A 23,142-nucleotide genomic window follows, 5' to 3' on the forward strand; every position below is an offset into this window, starting at 1 on the left:
TTTTGTCTGTTTTTCTTGGGATACGGACGTGCATACGTTAACAGTTCAGTGCAAAGCAGCCTAGCCACAAGCCATACTTTGACCTAATAGGTCTGAGCGCAGAGTGACAGAAACAATTAGGTGACTCTCTTTGAAAATGCGATGAGTTTAGTCAGCTTTGTGCATTGGCTGCTTTTTCTGCTGCAGCTAATTTGTTTTTGTAAAGCACATTAATGCTGAAGTTGTTCAAAACAAAAACATGTAGGTATCTCACAAATGTCAGTTACAATTGAGGGAAGATGTGGGTGGGAACACATACTTGCCCAAAAGATGTAAAGAAATCAGAAGCCAGATGGTACAAACATGTAATTCATTGATGGGACATGTGTAGGTGGCCTGAGACCATCATGTCCAGTAGCACTTCAGAATTTGTTAATTAGAAAGGTGATATCATAGAGTCTCTCACACACACACACACACATGAAAAATGCTGGAGGAACTTAGCAGAACATGCAGCATCTACAAAGGGAAATGAATAGTTGATATATTTGGTCAAAAACATTCACTAATCCTGTTGAATTGTCTTGGGTCAAACAGTGACTGTTTATTTCCTTCCATAGATGCTGTCTGACCTACTGAGTTCCTCCAGCATTTTGTATGTGTTGCTCCAGACACCCAGCATTGCAGTCTCTCTTGAGTCTGTCTGGATGCAATTCAACTTGGTATGGCAACTGCTCTGCAAGTGACTACAAGAAACTGCAGAGAGTTGTCAACACAGCTCAGCACATCACAGGAGATATTCAGCCCATGGACTCTGTCTATACTTCTTACTGCCTCCATTAAGGTACAAGCATAATCAAGGACCCCACTAGTCCTGGAAATTCTCCCTTCTCCCCCTCCTCTGGGGCAGGATACAAAAGCCTGAAAGCACATACCACCAGGCTCAAGGACAGCTTCAACCACTGTTGTAAGACTACTGAATGGCCACTTAGTACGATAGACCTCATAATCTTCCCCGTTATGGACTTGCACCTTATTGTCTGCCTGCATTTCACTTTTTCTGTAACTGTAACACTTCATTCTGCATTCTGTTATTGCTTTCCCTTGTACTAACTCTGTGCACTGTTGTAATGAAACTATCTGCATGATTAGCATGCCAAACAAAGTTTTTCACTGCAGCTCAGTGCATGTGGCAATAGTAAACTAATTTACCAATTTTCCACTCTGTATAATATACCTACTGTGTTTTGCCACACATTCCATGTTTTAAATTACCTTGAAGCCTCTTAGTGTCCCCCTCACAGTTCATAATCCCATGCAGTTAGTGTCATCTGCAAACTTTGAAATATTACATTCTCTTCCTTCATTCAAATCATTACTATATTATGAGTAGCTAAGATCTAAGCTGATTCCTGTGGCGACTGCCCACCATTCTAACAAAAGACTCATTTATTCCTACTCTCTGTTTCCTGCCTGTTAACCAACTTTCAATCTTTCCCAATATGTTACCCCAAACACATCTGCTTTAATTTTGCAAAGAGCAATCTTTTATGTGGGACTCTATGAAAGACCTTCTGAAAATTTAAGTACACCACCTCCACTAGTGTTTCCTTATCTATTCTACCAGTTACATCCTCAGAAGTCTCCAGTAGTTTATTGAATGTGATTTCCTTCCAGAAATACATGTTGACTTTGTATAATCCCATTGATATTTTCCAACGCTCGTGTTATCTCATCCTTTATAATAGCCTCTATCAAAGAGAAGGCTTATAAACACATTACCAGAACCTAGGATGGATTTCTTTGGAACAGCAAAAGTTGACAGAAAATTAAACTGAGGTTTATAAAATCATGGGAGGCACATATAAAATAGGTAAGAGGCACCTTCTTCCTTTGGAGGAGCTGACAATTACCAGGGGATACTAATTCACAGTAATTTTCATAAGGATTAGAGAAGAGTTGTTGAAAAATACACTCAGTGGCCTCTTCATTAAATACCTCCTGCTTGTGCATCAATGAGAATGTCTACTGGTGTACCTAATAAAATGGCCACTGAGTGTATCTTTGAAGAACCAGAACACAAGCTAAGATATGGCTTAGATTAGATGGCCCTTTCTTTCAGCTTGTATGGAGTCAGTAGGATGAACGTCTATCTCCAGTGCTACAAATTTCTATGAATTTATGAGTACTGACAGAGACGCAGGACACTGCAGGTTCTCAGATCTGAAGTAATGAACAACCTACTGGAGGAACAGAGTCAGAGTGAGGGCTTCGATTTGATACCTTTCCTGCTGCTCGACATGCTGAGTTCCTTCAGTAGATTGTTAAGACCATAATATCTAGGAGCAGAATTAGGTCATTCAGACCATTCCATCATGGTTGATTTATTATCACACTCAACACCATTTTCCTGCCTTCTCCCTGTAACCTTTTGATGTCCTAACTAATCAAAAACCTATCAACCTCTGCTTTAAATACACTCCAATGACTTGGCCTCCACAGCTGTCTGTGGCAATGAATTCCACAGATTCACTGCCCTTTGGCTAAAGAAATTCCTTTTCATCTCTGTTCTAGGTGGACATTACTCTATTCTGAGGCTGAGCTCTCTGGCCCTGAACTCACCATTTATAGGAAACATTCTCTCCACATCCACTCAATCTAGGCATTTCAATATTCTATAATTTTCAATATTTCCCCTCACTCTTCTAAACTGCAGTGATTATAGGCACAGAGCCGTCAAACACTTGTACATTAACCTCTCATTCCAGAATTATTCATGTGAACCTCCTTTGGATGCTTTTCAATGCCAACACATCTTAGATAAGAGGCCCAAAATTGCTCACAATACTCCATGATGCCTCACCAATGCCTTATAAAGCCTCAGTATTGCATCCTTGCTTTCATATTCTAGTTTTCTTGAATTGAATGTTAATATTGCATTTGCCTTCCTTACCACCAACACAACCTCTAAGTTAACCTTTACGGAATCCTGTATGTGGACTCACAAATCCCTTTGCATCTAATTTTGCTTTCAATTTTCTCCCCATTTAGAAAATAGTGTATGCCTTTATTCCTTCTACCGAAGTACATGACCATATGCTTCCCAACACTATAGTCCATCTGTCATTTCTTTGTCCATTCTTCCAACTGAAGTCCTTCTGCAGAGTACCTGTTTCCTCAGCACTCCCTGCCCCTCCAATATATCTTCCTATCATCTGCAAACTTAACCGCAAAGCTGTCAATTCCATCATCCAAATCATTGACATACAGCATGAAAAGAAGCTGTCCCAACATTGACCCCTGCAGTAAACCGCTAGTCACTGGCAGCCAGCCAGAAAAGGCCCCCTTTATTTCCACTTTTAGCCTCCTGCTAGTCAGCCAATCTTCTATCCATGCTAGTATCTTTCTGTAATATTATGGACTCATCTTATTAAACAGCCTCATGTGCGCCCTCTTGTCATAGGCCTTCAACTCCAAGTAAGCAATATCCACTGACTCTGCTTTGTCTATTCTGCTTGTTATTTCCTTAAAGAATTTTAGCAGATGTGCCAAGCAAGATTTCCCCTTAAGGAAACCATGCTGGCTTTGCCCAATTTTACCATGTGCGTCGAAGTACCCCAAAACCTCCTTCTTAATAATGGACTCCAACATATTACCAATCACTGAAGTCAGACCAAATGGCCTATAATTTCCTTTTTTCTGCCTCTCTACCTTCTTAAAGAGTGGAGTGACATTTGCAATTTTCCAGTCCTCCGTTCCAGAATCTAGTGATTCTTGAAAGATCATTACTAATGCCTCCATAATCTCTTCAGTCATCTCTTTCAAACCCCTGGGGTGTAGTCCATCTGGTCCAGGTGAGTCATCAACCTTCAGACCTTTCAAATTTCCAAGCACCTACTCCTTGTTAATTGCAACTGTACTCACTTCTGGTCCCTGACATTCTTGAATTTCTGTCATACCTCTAGTGTCTTCCACAGTGAAGAATGATGCAAAATACTTATTCAGTTAATCTTTCATTTCTTTGTCCCTGATTACTACCTCACCAGTGACATTTTCCAGTGCTTCTCTTTTACTCTTTTTATATCTGAAAAATCTTTTGGTATCCTATTTTATATTATTGGTAAGCTTACCTTCATATTTCATCGCTCCTCTCCTTATGGCTTTTTTATTTGCCTTCTGTTGTTTTTTTGAAAAGCTTCCCAATCCACTAACATCCCACTAACTTTTGCTATATTATATGCCCTCTCTTTTCCTTTTATGCTGTCTTTGACTTTCCTTATCAACCATGGTTGCGTCAACCAGCCTTTAGAATACTTCTTCTTTTGGAAGAAGAAGTATCCTTCCATATTGCTTCCAAAAACTCCAACTATTGCTGTTTTGCCCTTTTAGTGTCCCTTTCTAATCAATGTTTGCACGCTCCTCCCTCATGCCCCTGTAATTCTCTTTTCTCCACTGTAATACTGATACATCTCACTTTAGTTTCTCCCTCTCGTAATGCAGGGTGAAGTCTATCATATTATAATCACTGCCTCCCAATGTTTTCTTTACTTTAAGCTCCCTAATCAAATCTGGATCATTGCAATTTTTTCCTTAATATGAGATCATTTCATACAATACATTCTATAATATTATAAATCAATAAGATTAACAAAAGTCAAAGAGAATCACAATCTACCTTGTTATGATCTTGCACTTTATTGTTTACATGCTCTTTATTTCCTGGAGTAGAATGAGGGTATTCATAATAGATGAGGGGCATAGATAGGGTATATATAAGCAGGCTTTTTCCACTAAGGTTAGCTGAAATCTCAACTAGAAGTTGAAGGTGAAAGGTGAAATATTTAAGAGGATCATGAGGGGGTAACTTCTTCCCTCAGGGTGTATGAGTGCGGAAATGGTGGATGTACAGAAATGGTGGATGTGTGTTTGTTTGCAACATTTAGGAGAAGTCTGGGTAGGTACAAGGATGGTAGGTGCAGGTTGATGAAACCAGGTAGAATGGGCTGAAGGCCCTCTTCCTGTGTTGTGGTGCTCTGACTCTATACACTGCACTTTCTTTATAGCTGTTGCACTTTTTTCTACATTCTGTTTTTGTTTTATGTGGTGTTATCTGATGTACTGTGTAATGATCTAATCTGTATGAACTGTGTGCAAGACAAGCTTTGCACTGTATTTGGTCCATGTGACAATAATAAACCATTTCCAATTCCAATTCCATTGACTTTCTTTCTGAATTTGAAAGTACCAACTAGGATTTTTTTTACAGAGTGGTGAGTGTGTGGATCACCCTGCTAGGTGTGGTGGTAGAGGCAGGTACTTTAGAGGAATTAAGAAGCTTAAATAGGCACATGGCTGATAGAAAATGCAGGGCCATGTAGGAGGGAAAGATTAAATTGATGTTAGAGTAGATTAAAAGGGTAGCATAGCATTATGGGCTGAACGGTCTGTACTGTGCGGTAATGTTCTATGTTTTTCACTGTATCTCAGTGTCTATAACAGTAATAAACCAATACCAATTCTGATTGCAATGGCATACTTTCTGAATTTGAAAGTGTCCTCCATGATTAATTAGTAGTTGCAGAAGCAACTGATTACTGGTAGTAATGAGGATGCATCCATCAAATTTGATAGTCCCTTTTATTATAAATTGTAATGGATGCCTGACTCTTAAAGAGTGGGTAAGTTGGCGATTGCTAACCAGACAATACAGTACACAGTGTGATCTGTCTGATCTCTCTGAACTCTTGTTCTAGGAACCCATTCTGTTGCTAGCATTCATGAGTATAATATGATAAATAGATCCTATTCGCTGGAAATGTCAGGGTCAATGTACCGTGACACAGAAGTCAAAGTCTGCTTTATGCTACGGGGACCCTTGCCAGTATAAACGTGGTCTTATCTATTATTCTGGTGAATTCCTTTCAATTTACCAAGTATTTGCTTCAGTGGAATGGTACGATGCCATTTTTAATGAAGCAGCTCACTTAATAATGGAGAAAATTTAATCAAAATTGCCATCTTTGTGATTGTTAAAATCTGCAATGTCATTTGGACGTAAATTTATCATTATTTTCTCCTTGTCCTGAAGTAATTATCGCCTTCTCAGTAGCATATTTCACATCTAGTATTCTTTCAAGCCGCAACTGAGGCAGTAGTTGAGTAAAAACTTGAAAAAACAGAGGTGTAAAAGATGTGGGCTTTTCAGCCTCTTTAAATTGTGCTGGTAAAAATGTCACTGGAAGGATGTTCCACATTACTGGCAGTATTGAAGGAGTTCTCTCATGAGCAGTATGTGGAAAGTATAAAGAGCTGAGAGCTCTTGACTGCAGCTTGCTGCCCTGCCTCTGTAATCAGTGCCATATATGCCCCATGCTGACCTGTTCACCAGATGTGTCCCAAAAACGAAATAGGCATCTCACTGCGGTTAAACATGATGAATGTTTCACTGATTCAATGTTTTAGAATCGAGGTGGAGAAAAGTGCCTTTAAATACATATTGTGAGTTTTTTTCTCTTCTTTCTCTCCAGGGTTGAATTTTGGATGTATTCCTAGAGTTTTAATACAGAATACGGAAAAAAGGACACTATAGCACAGTAAAGGCCCTTTGACCCAGGATGCTTGTGTTGACATCATAACCTACTCTAAGACCAATCTAACCCTTCACTCCCAGGTAGCCTTCCATTTTTCTATCATCCATGTACCTATCTAAAAGTCTCTTAAATATCAATATGGTATTTACTTCTACCATGAACTCTGGTAGGGCATTCCACACACCTGCCACGTTCTTTGTATCCCCTGTATATTTTTCCCAATCAGCTTAAAATTATGACCCTCTTATTATCTTATGATCACTCTTATCATGTTGCTCAACTCTGTCAAGTCATCTCACCCTCCTTCACTCCAAAGGGAAAAGTTCCAGCTCACACTATTTATTCTCATCAAATGTGCTCTTCAATTTAGGCATCACTTGCACACTCTCTAAAGCTTCCACATCCTTCCTATTATTATAATGAAGCGACTGGAACCAACCACAATATTCCAAGTGCATTTTGATTACATGACCTCTGGTTTCCACTACTTTGTTATTACAAGCATATCCTTCTTTCTCAATTTGATTTTTATCCATGATCTGGGTGAGGTTGACAAAGTCCATGCCTGTCATTAAGTGCCCCTACAGAATGTGCAAGTGAGCCCTTTCCTTACATTCCTTTAGCCCAGGTGATAAAGGATCCACACAACATTATTAAGTAGGGGTTTCCGGGATGTAGGTCCAGCAACAATGAAGTAAAGGTGGACAGGAGTTGGAGGCAGTGATATACCCCCGGCACCTATAGCTTTTCTACTTTTTGGCTGTAGAAGCCATGGCTTTTAGAGGTACTGCCATTGGAGATGTCTTGGCCAGTAGCATTAGCTCATAGATCAAAATAAATTTAAAGTCAAAGTACGTATTCTATCTGCTACCATACACTACTCTGAGATTCATTTTCTTGGGGGCATTCACAGTAGATAGAAAGAAATACAATGGAATCAATGAAAAACTTTGCACAAAGATGAACAAACAACCACCGTGCAGAAGAAGACAAAATGGGTAAATATAATAAGACAAATAATAATAATAAATCAATCAGTACTAAATAATGTTGAGGACATGAGTTGTAGAGTTCTTGAAAGTGAGTTTTGGAATCAGTTCGGTATTCAAAGTTTAGTTCAAAGTAAATTTATTATCAAAGTATGTATATGTCAGTACATATTACCTTGAGAATCATTTTCATGCTGGCATTTACAGGGAAAAATATAGAAATGCAATAGAATCTACAAAAAACATACATAAACAAAGACTGACAAACAACCAATATGCAAAAGATGTCAAACTGCAGATAAATAAATACTGAGAACATGAGTTGTGGAGTTCTTGAAAGTGAGTCCATAGGTTCAGTCTTGGTGAGTAAAGTTTACGGATAATAACTGTTTCAGAACCTGGTGGTGTGGGCCCTAAGGCTTTTGTTTTTCCTGCCCGATGGTTGTAGTGAGAAGGTGGCATGGCCTAGATGGCAAGGGACCTTGATAGATTTTAATTTCTTGTGACAGTGCTCAATGAAAATGTACACATTGGATTTGCCTGTGATGGACTGGGCTGTATCCACCACATTTCTGTTACTGTGTATTGGTATTTCCATACCAGGGCATGACACGACCAGTTAGGATATTGTGACGCACACAAAATGCTGGAGGAACTCAGCAGGCCAGGCAGCAACCGTGGAAATGAGTAAACAAGTCGATGTTTCAGGCCGAGACCTTTCTTCAGGACTGATACACGAGTCCTGGTTAAAGGTCTTGGCCCGAAAGGTCTATTCACTCATTTCCATAGATGCTGCCTGACCTGCTGAGTTTCTCTGGCATTTAGTGTGTGTTGCTTGGATTTCCAGCATCTGCAGGTTTTCTCATGTTGGTGTACTCTCCACTGTGTACTTGTAAGCTCGATTCAATGCAGCCCCAGTGTTCCACTAATCAAAGGAGCATAGGAGAGGTTTAGTTGCCACTTACAGTGGATGTTCATCTCTGTGCTGGAGCCTCTTGAAGGGCTCTACCCACTCAGCCAAATTGAGACCATTCTATCATACGTCTGACTTGTGCCTGAATGATGGAAAGGCTTTGGAGTGTCACAAGGTTAGTCACTCACACTGCTGGATACCCATCTCTGACTCACTCTTTCAGTCCGGTATTTACCTAACTGGTCCAATGGACATAGAACAATACAGTACAGTACAGGTCCTTCAGCCCACGAGATGTGCCAACCTTTTAATCTAATCTAAGATCAATCTAACTCTTCACTCCCACATATCCCTCCATTTGTTTTTCTTTCTTGTCCTATCTAAGAATCTCTGAACTGGCCCTAATATATCTGCTTTTACCACCATCTCTGGCAGCGTGTTACAAACACCCACCACTCTCTGTGCAAAAAAACCTACCTCTGACATACACCCTATACTTTCCTCAAATCACCTTAAATTGTGCACCCCTATATGAGCCATTTCCACCCTGGTGAAAAGTCTTAGGCTGTCCACTAGATCGATAGAGTTGAATCACTGGAAGCTGAATGACAAGAGCATTTGGAGCGAATACTACTTGCTTCTGATTAGTTCCTGTCTGAATATTCTCTGGTCTTGTTGCTTGCAAGCATAGAGTACCTTATTTTCTTGGAGTTTGCAACTGAATTTGAACGATGTGCAAACATCAGTGGACATAATGGAAAGTCATTAATGAAGCAGTCTAGTGTTTGGGATCCTCATTCATGAGTCCTGGGGTCCATACTGAAGATCGAAGTCCGGGAGTCTGTGGAAGCCTGGGTCTGTACGTCTCTGTGAGTCAGATGGAGTTGAAGGCCCAACGTCTATGAATTCATGAGTCTGCTGAATGCTGTTGTCCTGGGGCTGCCTCATCACAATGTCAGACTGTGTTGGTTGTTAATGCAAATAATATATTTCACAGTATGTTTCAATATACTCATGATAAATAAATGAATCTGAATCTGTATTTAAATCATTGGCCTGGGCACTGATAGCGATTGATCATCTGCCTTCCTTTGTAAGTGGATATTGTCCCCCTCAGTTTTCATCAACCTCAGTTCGCCCAGGGCTCCTTGAGGCCTCACATTATCAAATACTGCCTGGATGTTCAAGCCAGCCTCTCACTATCACCTCAGGAATCTACTTTTGGACAAGCACTGTGCAGAGTGGTTCAGGAAAACCCACACAGGGGGCTGGAGAACAGTTCTTGGTGGATGAATTCCTTTTAAGTGCGCTGCTATTGACACCTTTTATCACCTGCTGAATCAGTGTAGACTGATGGGGCATACCTGGGTAATTTTCCACATTGTTGGACACAATTACAAGCTAATTATAATCACTTATCATCATTAATTATGTAATTTAATTTAGAAACTGCAGTATTACATTTTACAGGGTTTTTTTTATTGCCTTTGTAACTTGCTTGTTCCTTATAGCAATCTGTTGGACTTTAGACTTCAATTCATGGAGCCTATAAAGATAAGAACTTTGTGGATTTTAATTTATTATAAATTATTTCAATATCAACAGATACACTTTTACATTTTTAAAAAGGTTTGTATCCCTTGTCAGTGTTGGGTCAACAGTAATATGGTATTGTACTGAGGATAGGGTTCAAAAGCCTTAAGGTAATGTTGCAGCTTTTTAAAACTCTATTTAGACCACACTTGGAGTATTGTGTTCATTTCTGGTCCCTTCACTATTGGAAGGATATGGAAGCTTTAAAGAGGAGATTTACCAGGATGCTGCCTAAATTGGAGACCATGTCTAATGAGGATATGTTGACTGATCTGGAGCTTTTCTCTTTGGCGTTAAGGGGGATGAGAGATAACATGATAAAGGTTTAAAGACGGTAAGAGGTATAGATAGAGTAACCCGGCATCCTGCGTTGAGATCCCACCATGGTTGTTGTAACATTCATGAGAATGCAAAACCATAATACATAGCAGCAGAATTAGACCATTTAAGATAAATGATTTCTATTTTGCTCACTTTCCTTATGGTAACACACACCAAATGCTGGAGCAACTCATCAGGTCAGGCAGCATCTTTGGAGAGGAATAAACAGCTGATATTTGGCTGAGACTGTTCATCAGCACAGAAAAGGAAGGGGACAGAAGCTAAAAAAAGGTGGGAGGAGGGAAAAGTGTATAAGCTGACAGGTTCAAAGATCAAAGTACATTTATTATCAAAATATGTATACATTATTCAACCTGTGATTCATCTTCTAACAGATGATAGGTGAAACCAGGTTAGGGGGAAGTTAAGTGGTTGGGTAAGAGAGGATGAAATGAGAATCTGGGAGATGACAGTTGGGAAAAATAAAGGGCTGAAGAAGAAGGAATCTGATAGAGGAGAATAGCCCATGGGAGAAAGGGAAAGAGGAAGGGTAGTAGAGGGAGCTGAAGGGCAGATGAAGAGAAGAAAATGGGTAGGAGAGGAGTCAGAATGGGAAGTGAAGAAAGAGAGAATTGGGGAGGGTGGGAGAAGTTACTGGTGTTAGAGAGATTGCTGTTCATGCTGTCAGATAGAAGGTCACCCTGATGCAATATGAGCTGTTGCTCCTCCAACATTAGAGTGGCCTCATCAAGGCAGTGGATAGGGCCATGGACTGACATCTCAGAATGCAATGGAGAGCAGAATTAAAATGTTTGGCCACCGGGAAATCCTGCATGTTGCTTTACTGATGGTTATATGTAGGTTCTTTGGTCTCATTTATTCTTGGGAAATTGTAATTGCAGGAGCTGAAGGGTATCTCATTCATTAAGCATATCATTTAGCAGCCTGACCAATGCTTTATTAAACACCATAGTTCTTCAATAGTTGTAGATCTCATCAATCCACAGCTACTGTTACAATCTCCGAGAATCGTAATTTCCTCTTTCTAAGCGTTCCAATATACATAACCATATTGTTTTATTATTTCCATTTTTGACTTTAAGGTCTTCAGTATTGAAGATTCCAGTTTTAGGATTTAAGTTTATTTGTCATGTGTACATTGAAACATACAGTAAAATACGTTCAGTTGCATTAACAACTAACACACTTGATGGTGCCAGCATAGCATGCCCACATTGTTTGGTAGAGCAACAAAGAACACACCAAGCAACAAAACAACAACAGCAAAAACAAGACCTACCTTCTACCCATGGACATATACAGTTCCCTACCCCTAGGACAGGCATTCAGCTTCCATCCTCCAGTGGATTCAGGCCTGCAGACACCGGATTTTGACATCCCCTGTTGACCCACAGAGATTTGCAGACCTCACTCCTTTGCTTTTAATTTAAAAGCTAAAAAGGAATCACATTTGTTGCTCCAGGAAGTATCCTAATGGGTTGGACTTCAGCCTGGTAGAACAACTGCTGTACTCTGGTTTGATGGAACCTGCAGAACGTGTTAAACACTACCAGTACATCACAGCATTGACACTTCTGTCCATCCAGTCCACCTTAACTAACAGTGTGTTGCCTCAAGAAGGCTAATAGTATTTTCAAAGATGCCTTTCACCCTGGCCTTTTCCTTTTCCCTCTTTTACCTACTGGGAGAAGATACAGAAATTGAAAGCCTGGACCATCAGACCAGAGAACAGCTTCTTCCCCACTGCTGTTATACTCCTCACCTAATCACCTCTGTTGAATCAAGGTGTAGAACTGTTATTTTTCTACCTCCTGTATTTAATAAATGACCACTGAGTGTATATTCATGGTCTTCTGTTGCTGTAGTCCACCTACTTCAAAGTTCAATATGCTGTGTATTTAGAGATTTTTTATGTTTATTCCTGTCAGCTCGAACCAGTCTGGACATTCTCCTCTGACCTCTGTCATTAGCAAGACATTTTTGCCCACAGAACTGCTGATTACCGGATGTTTACTTTTTGTTTTTTGCACCAGTCTTTGTAAACTCTAGAGACTGTTGTACATGAAATCCAAGGAGATCAGCAGTTTCTGAGAAACTCAAACCACCACATCTTGCATCAATAATTACTTCACAGTCAAAGTCACTGAGATCACTTTCGTTCCCATTCTGATACTTGGTCTGAACAACTACTGAACCTCTTGACCATGTCTGCATGCTTTTAAGCATTGAAATAATGCCACATGATTGGCTGATTAGATATCTGGATAAATAAGCAAGTGTACAGGTGTGCCTGATAAAGTGGCCACTGAGTGTATAATTATAAAATTAAATAATTAATGCAAAAAGAGAACAAAATAGTGAAATAGTATTCATGGGATCTTTGTCTATTCTGAACTCTGATGATGGAGGGGATGAAGCTGTTCCTAAAACATTGAGTGTAGATTTTCATGATCCTGTACCACCTCCTTGATGGTAGCAATAAGAAGAGGCATGTCCTGGATAGTGAGAGTCCTTGATGTAGATGCTGGCTTCTTAAGGCACCACCTTTTCAAAGTTCTAAGTTCAAAGTATATCAGAGTACGTATTCATTATTCATCCTTGAGATTCACCTCCTTACAGGCAGCCACAAAACAAGAAACCCAAAAGAACCCATTTAAAAAAAGACTGACCAACACCCAGTCTGCAGAGAGAGAACAGAAAAACAAATTGTGCATATAATAAAAGTAAGCAAATAGCATTTAGAACAAAGGTGACACAAAGCCGGAGCAGGCCCACTGTCTCAGCCTGAGTTAACACATAGTGTAGAGCCCGCAGACATGGAATCTGGAGCAGACCCACAGCATCAGCGAAGAGTGGAGTACACGTCGTGGAGCAGCGAATAGAACCAGCCCGACACTTGCCTCTTCTCCTGACACCTTGCCTTTTCAATCCATTCAGTCTGCCACTTAAATCATATAAACATCAGCTCGTTCCTTGCATTAGGACCCGGTCCCTGTCACATTAATATGCTCTGGGCTTCAACCCAGCCGCCACGTTTTGGCCCATACCTGACCTTTCTAAATTGGCCCAGCACTTGGATCGGTGAAATCTTGCTCTTGGTTTTGGTGGGTGTGTCCCGATCTGCCTCTCCTCCTTTTTCCGTTCCACTCTCTGTGACTCCATCTCGAACATGCCTCGAGCTTGCTATCTCTAGTCTGAGTATGAGATGACCAAGACTCCATTTACTTCCTGTCTTCTTTGTCCATTCTTTGTGCTTGTACTATGGCTGTAATGTCCAAGCTTTATGCCTCGTTCTCAATTTCCAAGGAGCCTCTGCATCAGTATCACCAGATCCTACACCTTATCCTGCTGCACTGTCAGAATCTTAATCCTCCTCTCTCAGTTATTATATTATTGTAACTTCAGTATTTCATTTTAGAGCACCTCAGACTGCATTTACTATCTTTGCACCCTTCTGTTGATAAGTGCTCTTTGCTGTATTGAATATTACCATGTGCACTGTCTACTTTGTGTGCTTCACTTGAGCAAAATATTTCATTGTACCTTGGTGTCTATGAAAAAACCATAAACCACCTCCATCTTGGGCGCCAGCCTCCCAACCATTGAGAGCATCTTCAAAAGGTGGCGCCCCAGGAGGTGGCATCCATCATTAAGGACCCTCTTCTCATTACTACTATACAAGTGCCCAATCTCATTGGGGGGAAAAAGGGAATGGAGAAAATTAGGTCAAGATTTGCTTGATCCTTTCCTGTAATGTTGCAGTTCTATAAAACTCTGGTTAGATCACACAGAGTATTGCTTTCATTTCTGGTTGCCTCATTATAAGAAGCATGTGAAAGCATTAGAGATAGTACAGAGGAGATTTCTCAGGATGATTAGAAAGCATCTCTTATAAGAATAGGTTGAGTGAGCTTTTCTCTTTTGAACAACGATAAACTGTGCTATGTTTAACTTCAGCCACATGCCTTGATTCTGCCATCAATATTTCCATGTGTAAAAGAATATCAATCAATATTGGGTTTGAGATTTTCATTGGCTACCAGCATTAATCTCCTACATTTATTAATCATATTCATCTCCCTATGTTTTGGCATTGAATATTTGCATGCTGTTTCTTATTGGAACAATTGTAGTTTGGATTTCAAGTACAAAAAGGCGTTCTGCTTACAAAGATCTGTCAGCCTCCAGTTTAATTGCAGCTGACCAAATGGGGTACAAATTTCTCTGGCCCTATGTCAAATTAACTGCTGTATCTCTGCGGGAAAATTTTTGTTGGGAGTTTGAATTGGAACCAAAATGGCTTGAGCCTTTATCTCGGTTGAGAAATCCCTGCTAAAAAAGAACAGGAAAATCAATGTTGATGGGCTCTGTGTCAGTGCCAGCATTGATTGCAATGAATTCTCATCATTCACTTGTATTCTGATGCCTGCAGTGGCAACATAGCTGTTTGAACTGTGGTATCACTGCTACTTAGTCCAATACATAATGATTTGTACACATACCCCTCACATACAGGATTTATGCACACTAATGGATTAAAATGGAAATTCAAAATAAATTGTTTTACTACTAAAGGTTTGATATGTTCTTGAGATAAATGAGCAGTGTGAGTGGTGGGATAAGAAACTTTAGTAAGCTTAAAGTTAAAATTAAATTGTGAATGTTTATTATTCTCATATGTACAGAGGTACAGTTTTAAAACTTGTTTTGCTCACTCTTCATACAGATTGGTTCATTACAGAAATGCATTGAGGTGGTTGTAGAAGGGAAAACAATAAGCAAAATAATATGTTACAGAGGAAGTACAGTGCAGGTAGTCAATAAAGTGCAAGGCTATAACTAGGTATAATGTGAAGGCAAGAGTCCATCTTGTTGTACTAGGGAACTGTCCAATATATTTATGGCAGTGGGGTAGAAGTTGTCCTTGAGTATGGTGGTATGTGCTTTCAGGCTTTTGTATCTTCTGCCCAATGGAGGGGGGCAAAAGAGGAATATTCTGGGGTCGATGGGGACTTTGATTATGCAGGCTGCTTTACCAAGGCAGCAAGAGTTTGTAGAGGGGTCTAGAGGGAGGAGGATGAATTCAATGACGTGCTAAACTGAATCCACAGCTCCCTGTAGTTACAGACAAAGCAGCTGCTGTTGTGAGCTGTGATGCATCTGGATAGGATGCTTTCTGTGGTGCATTGATTAAAAAATGGGTGAGGGTCAAAGGGGACATGCTAAGTTTCTTCAGCTTCTTGATGAAGTGGATGGAGGGTGGAAGTATTTCTGATCTGACTTAGGAATCTGAAGTTCTCAACAATCTCAGCGTCAGCAATGTTGATGTAAGCAGGAGGATGTGCATCACCCTCCCACCCACCCTCATTCCTGAAGTCAATGACTAACTCTTGTTTTGTTGATATTGTTGTGACACCATGACACCAAGTGTGCTATCTCTTTCCTATGCTCTGACTCATAGAACATAGACACCTACAGCATATTACAGGCCTTTTAGCCCATAATGTTGTGCCAATCATGTAACATACTCTAGAAAATTTCCCTACCACATAGCCCTCTATTTTTCTAAGCTTAATGTACCTATTTCAGAGTCTCTTAAAGTCTCTTAAAAGACCTGCTTCCACCACTGTTGCTGGCAGTGCATCCCATGCATCCAACACTGGAAAAACTTGCCCCGACATCCCCTCTGTACCGACTTTCAACCACCTTAAAAATATGCCCTCTCTTGTTAGCCATTTCAGCCCTGGGTCTGGCTATCCACAGATCATCATATGAGATATGGCCCACTACTGTGGTTCATCTGTAAACATGTACAGTTGGCCCTCCTTATCCGTGGGGGATTGTTTCTGGGACACCCCCCCCCCCCCCGCGGATACCAAAAAACACGGATGTTCAAGTCTCTAATTTAACCTGTCTGAATGTGGTGGTCTTTAGGACCCAGAGGAACACTGGACTTTATTTAACATGTAGCAGTGCGGTGGTCTTTAGGACCTGGCGCAGCTCTGAATCCTCAGGGTTTCTGTTCACGAAAATTATCACGATCACGATTGAAAATAAAATGAATAAAATGGAAGTATAAAGTGATTGGAAAGAGGTGAAATGCCAACGGTCATTGGAAAAGCGTTAGACTACAGTAGGTCAATGATTGGAAGAAATTTAATGGAGCATGTGAAAGGCCCAGCCCCGATGAAAGGTACAATTATTACTAAGCAATGCAGTGGTTTAATTATTGAAATACATATGTTTCTTAAGTGTTTTATATGCATAGAAAGGTAAAATATATACTATACACTAAGACAAACGTTTTATTAACTGAGGCAATATAATAGCAGATGTACCTGTTCTGACTTCAAATCTGACTGAAGACGGACTCAGGAACGGAATTCGTTCATAACCCAGGGACTGCCTGTACTTTTAAATCATCTCTAGATTACTTATAAAACCTTATACAATGTAAACACTATGTAAATAGTTGTTATACTGTATTGTTTAGGGAAAAATGACAAGAAAAATATGGTCTGTACATGCTCAAACAACAAGTGCTGGAGAGAGAGAACTTCCAGGTTTTCCTGATCCACGCATGCGGAATCTGTGGATAAGGAGGGCTGACTGTAGATGTGGCTAGGGCATCATCTGGGACCTGACAAAGTTCAAAGTTCAGTTTGTGATCATTGACTGCATTTCTCCATGAGATCTGACAACTGTTTGTGGTACCAGTCATGAGTGGATAGAGAGATCGTTTTTTGTCAACAAATCTTATATTCATCCACCTCACGCTGAAGAAGTATGAGTGCAAGGAAGAAGCTGAAAGAATTTGCTTTTCTAGGTCTGTGTTCAATTCCACACTGTGTGTGGTAGACATCATTGTTGAACTCTTAATTTGATATCCCCTGAGGAAGACTGCATGTGTGATCACTCAAGTGAAGTATGATCTAAGGGATTATCTATTCCCTTAATGGAGAAACCTGTGTAGAACGTTGTTTAACTTGGGGAGGCTAACATGGCAGTTACCATATGGTTCTTGACAGATCAGCATCAGCATCCAGTGGCATGGAATGCAAGATGATTGGGGACACTTCACTGCTGGAGCATTCCTCCAGCTTCACTGCCATTGTGATGTGTCATCATCTTGCGCCAGCTCCGCTGTCGAGCTCTTGTTTGAGTTGATGGTTGTCTGGAACCTCCTCCTTGCAGCCTTCAGTGACCTGATCCAGAGCTAAGCGTCATAAGTCATCGCTCTCGGGATCACAGGAACTCACAAGTCCCTCTGCCACGTAAAGGTGAAGAGGCTCGGAGAAGTGAGGAAGACAGAACAGCCTGCAGAGCTAGACTGGTGTCATAAAATGTCATTACCCGTTGAATGTTGATGATTTAGAAGCATTGTTTCTTGAGATTATTTAATCAAGTCTGCTCTGATTCTGTTGAAGGGGTATGTGGTATCAATTACCATTTAGGTACAAGCGTTGAATTTGCTTAGTGCAGTGTTAGCAAGTGGTAACATTTGTTTGGAGTTTAGACTGACACATTGCAAATCCCCTTCTGTGCTGCAGACTTTAAATCTTGGCACGTAGAAACCAACTTACTTCACACAAAAGGTAAATTTGCATCTGGGTTGTACAATAAATGGAATTTTATAGCTGTAAGATTTCTATGGAGCTATCCTTGACCCCCACAATCTCATCTGTTTGTATTGGAATGTGTTAATCACTAACTCTAAGCATACAGACCAGCTCTAGTGCAAGTTGACTCCACGTCAGAGTTGAAACGAAAGTAACCCTTTGTGTTCTGTTGAAGGCAACTGACTTTTTCAGTTTTGGGGTGGGTAGGGAGGAACGTGGGGAGTGCGATGAGATAGTGGGATGGCTGTGACAGTGGCATTGATTGTGGTGGCCGCTCCTTTGACTGCATGTCAACACACAGGATATTTTTGTGTTCAAAGTCATCAAGTAGGGCATGATGAGGACATTGAGTACAGGAGTTGGACATTGTGTCCACACTTATGGAAGTTATTAGTGAAGCCATACTCGGGCCCCTTATCTAAGAAAGGATGTGCTGGTATTGGAGAGTTTCCAGAGGAGGTTCATGAGAATGAAATGGTATAATGGCTCTGGACCTGTACTCACTGGTGTTTAGAAGAATATGGGGGATCTCATTGAAGTCTATTGAATATTAAAAAGTCTAGATAAAGTGGGTGTTGAGACGATGTTTCCAATTGTGGAAGAGTCTAGGACCACAGGGAACAGCCTCAGAAATAAGGATGTCCCTTTAGGACAGAGATGATGAGGAATTTATTTAATCAGAGGGTGGTGAATCTGTGAAATTAGTTGAGTCAGGTACAATAGTATCATTTAAGAAGCACTTGGATATGTACATGGAGGGGAGGGACTTTGAGGGGTATGGGCTGAATGCAGAAAATTGGTACTGGCTGAGAGGCATTGTGGTTGGTGTGGACTTGTCGGGCTAAAGACCCTGTATTGCTTTATGACTCTTAGTTAGCACCCACCTTTAGTCATGACAGCAGTGAAGGACATCCTCACAGACTCAAATGCATAGGCTCTACCACCACAGATTCCATCTTGATGCAACCGTTGGGATCCTTGGCAAGATGGGATACTGTGAAAGTATGATCTTATTATTGTTGTGTCACAATGTTAAATACATTGAATTAAGATTCAGAAGAACAGTTACTATTTGATTTAATTTCTCATATCTTCCCACATATTCCCATTGTGAGTAAAATGTCTCCTACCTGTGCAATGCATTTTATTCTCATCCAGATGCTGATTTACCTGCTGTGCAGTTATTACTTGTGAATTTTTACTGCTCAAGCAGGGTACTGTCTGTGATGTGAACTGTTTCATGCTTAATAAGCTTTGCTTAAGGCATACTATTCTGAACTAAGTACAGATCTTTTCAATTCCCTGAATTGTTCAACAGACCAGTACGGATCCATTAGAGTAATTGCTTATTGACTCATCAGGACAAATCATTAATTAAAATGTATTTTCCAGTGTCAGATTATCAATTAGTAGTCTCAAAATGAAAACTGATGTATAACTAAAATCCGATTTTGTGTTTGCAATTCTTTATCGGTCATTTTATTTTGTTGTAATTATTTCTTGATTTAAGAACTATTTCTGACACCAGTATCTATCTAGCGATTTCACCACTTCTGAGTTTTTATTTGAAGCAGATGTCTGTGTATTGTGCAGTAACTGACTATTACCACGACATTAATTGGTAAGTCACAGACTTGTAACAAGTCTGATTATAAATAGTAAAACAACTTGAAATAAGAACATACATGGGGCTTTTATTTTTTGTTCTCCAAAGTAAAAGAGTTTAGTTAAGACTTCAGTAAACTGTCCAGTGAAAACCCATCTAAGTTTTAGCATTAAGCAGCCCCAAGAAAAGGGAGGTGAGGAACATTTAATGGACTCTTAGGTGGGCACATGGATGGAAGAAATATGGAGGGCTTTGTGAGAGGAAAGAACTAGTCTGGTCTTAGTGTAGGTTAAAATGTTGGCACAGCATTGTGGGCTGCAGGGCCTATATTGTGCTGTACTGTGCTGTGTTCTATGTCCTTTACAGTTGTAATATTTTCCCTATATGTAGAACGTGTAATGGAATAACAAGATCCAAAGTATTTCTTAAGGATTATCAAAGTCCGAGATGCAGCTTCATGAATAATTAGGACAGTCATTTCTTATCTTTGTCAAACAGCTAGGATTTAATGATTCCACAACCTATGGACTCACTTTCAAGGACTACATAACTCACCTTCTTAATATTATTTATTTATTTTAAAATTTCAATAGCTTTTCTTCTTTTACACATCAGTTATCAGTCTTTGTGTGTCATTTATTATTGGTTCTATTGTATTTCTCTGTTCTAATGTGAATGCCTCAAATTAACTTCATCTGATGATTGCATGTGGTGACTGGCACACAGTATATGGACTGGGATAATGTCCATCATCAAGGATAATGCCCCCACAATCCAGGCCATCTCTTCTTGCTACTACCATCAGACAGGAGCTACAGGAGCCTGAGGTCTCACACTACCAGGTTCAGGAGTAGTTACTACCCTCCAACCATCAGGCTCCTGAATCAGCATGGATAACTTCACTCGCCTCAACCCTGAACTGACTCCACAGCCTATGGACCTACTTTCAAGGATTTGACAACTCACATCCTCAGTATTATTTATTTTTTTATTGCACTATTTGCTTCTTTTGCACTTCTGTTGTTTGTCAGTGTTTGTGTATAGTTTTTCATAAATTTCAGTGCATGTCATTATTTTACTGTAAATGTCTGCAAGAAAATGGATCTCAAAGCAGTATATGGTGACTTTTATGTGCTTCGATGATAAATTTACTTTGAACTTTAAACCAGAAGCCAATAGAGAGAAAAGTGGACAATATTATAGAATGGGCGGGTACACAGTAGTGTAACAGTTAGTGCAATTACTTTACAGCACCAGTGATCACCAATCAGAGTTCGATTCCTGCTGCAGTCTGTTAGGGGTTTGTACATTCTCCTGTGACTGCATGGGCTTCCCCCAGGTGCTCTGCTTTCAAAGACGTATGGTTAGCATTAGTAAGTTCTAGACATACTATGTTGGTGGTGGAAGCATTGCAATACTTGTGGGCTGCTCCCAGCACAATCCGCGTTGATTTTATTTGGCACAAATAACATATTTCAGTGTATTTTATGTTGCTTGTCTGTCAAATAAAGCCAATCTTAATCTTAAAAAAAGAAGTAAAAATAAATGTCTTTTGCGATGAACAAATGTGTGGCCAGATCAGTTCACAATCAATAATGTTGTAAACAGACTAATTCGGTCTCAGACAGTGGTTGTGAAGAGGAATGGACTTGTTTGAGGGTCTGAAGTGAGAATGCTGATGATGGTAGCTTTAAAACCATAGAGTGATACAGTTAGAGAGCAAGCCTTTCGGCCCAACTTGTCCATGTTCTCATCTAAGCTAGTCCCCAGTTGCCTGCATTTGGCTTATATCTCTCTGAGCCTTTACTATCTATGTACCTAAGTGTCTTTTATATGTTGTTATTATACCCACGTCAACCATGTTCTCTGGCAGCTTATTCCAAATACCCACTGTGTTTGAAAGTTGCCCCTCAGCTCTCTTATAAGTCTTTTTCCTCTCATCTTTTAAACCTATGCCCTCTAGTTTTTGACTCCCTTTCCTTGGAAAAAAGACTGGATTCATCCAAACTATGCCCCTTATGCAGTCTACTTGGTCTCCTAAGTGTTATTGTTCCCAGTCGTTTGTTTGACCGGCTCATTCACTTGGCATGAAATAGAAAGAAATGTTGATCATACAAAGCTTGGCTTTAATTCCTCAGCTCCTGTAAATAGAATCATTTTATCATATTGCTGGCTGTAAGCTTCCTCTGTAATTACAATCTCAGCAAATCCTCTTAAGTGGTTTCATTGGCTTTATGTACCAACAGGTAATTAAAAGAAAATCGTTGTGTTTCAATCAAAGGATACCTCAATGGCTGTTGTAAGCCAGTCAAGGACCTATACTTTATGCACTGAGAGGAGTTACATTCCTGCCACTACTCAGACACTCCCTTAAATTAAATTAGCTTGTAACAAATTTATTTGCAGAAACAAGTATCTTTGAATTTACTTAATCTTATCTTTGTGCTTGCTGTTGTTTTTGTGCACTCATTGGTTCTTGCTGCCATGCACTGTTAGCTTTTGCTTAATGCAATTTCGCTTCTGGGAAAAAAAGATGGAGCCTGCTTTGTAGATCACCTGCTTAGAGAAGAAAATGTTCAATGTGTCATTTAGGCCAGGGAACATTTATATCTGGCAGCCTTCATAACTACTAAACTGTGCCAGTAAATCCATTGTTGATGCAGGTTTTTTTTTTGGAGATATTTCTTTCTCCTGATTGTTGTGTAACATAGGGCAACCCATTTTGTTTCTAAATTATAATTTATGGTAAACTGCAAAAGAAAATGGTAAATTAATCTTTTTACTTTAAGAATACTGGACATGGCAGCCTATTCTGTCGGAGATAAAGATTTTTGATTGCATTTGGCTCTTAGATTGTGAAAGAATGTGTGTAATTTGCTAAATCGGAAAATCTATTACAGTGAGTTTATATGAGCAGAATAATAAAATTAAAATGCCTTTAAGGTGTGTTTATGAATGTTTAAAAAGGATATTCCTACACAATTGAAATTACTATCACTGCACAGAGGTCTGATAGAGATTTAAAGTCATAGAGGATAGTGACAAGTGGTTAAGGAGAAACAGTTCCCATTGAACAGCAGGTTAGAATTAGGCAGATGTGCAATGAACGTGATTGCCAAAAGAGTTCAAAATGAATATAAGTATTTTTTTAAAATATTGAGTGGTATTTGTCTGCAATAGTGGTAGAGACAAATTCAATTACCTCTACCACTGTCAAATGCAGACGCATACCACCCAAATGCATATAATTTGTCGCATTTACAAGGGAGCTGGATAAGATTTTGAAAAAGAAAGAATTTGCAACATTGTGGGGAGAGAGCAGAGATGTGATATTTGCTGGATCAGAGTGGAAGTTGATTCCAACAGCTCAATGGCATCCGTCTATGGAACAGTTGCTCTGTATTTTGTGGTGGGTATTTGTCCTCCAGTTACCCAATCCTCTTCTGCTTTTATGTAAGTTTGCCAGCAACCCCACAGCCCTGATTACCAGTAACCTTAGACCATGAGACCA

The 23,142-nt window shown here is 39.9% G+C and overlaps 1 protein-coding gene across 9 annotated transcripts in view; it reads left to right on the forward strand.

The window, feature by feature from the left end:
• Positions 1-23,142, forward strand: part of LOC132389065 (centrosomal protein of 128 kDa) — a 611,990-nt gene that overhangs the window by 430,733 nt on the left and 158,115 nt on the right. The window contains exon 18 of one of the 9 annotated variants that reach the window (XM_059961540.1): positions 6,507-6,649. The exons of the other annotated variants lie outside the window; for them this stretch is intronic. Coding sequence (XP_059817523.1) covers positions 6,507-6,568 — 62 coding nt within the window. The 3' untranslated portion in view covers positions 6,569-6,649. Of the gene's footprint in view, positions 1-6,506; positions 6,650-23,142 lie in introns of those variants that run through there. 9 annotated transcript variants of the gene reach the window in all.

Source organism: Hypanus sabinus, chromosome 2, assembly GCF_030144855.1.
Source record: "Hypanus sabinus isolate sHypSab1 chromosome 2, sHypSab1.hap1, whole genome shotgun sequence".
NCBI classification, from domain to species: Eukaryota; Metazoa; Chordata; class Chondrichthyes; order Myliobatiformes; family Dasyatidae; genus Hypanus; species Hypanus sabinus.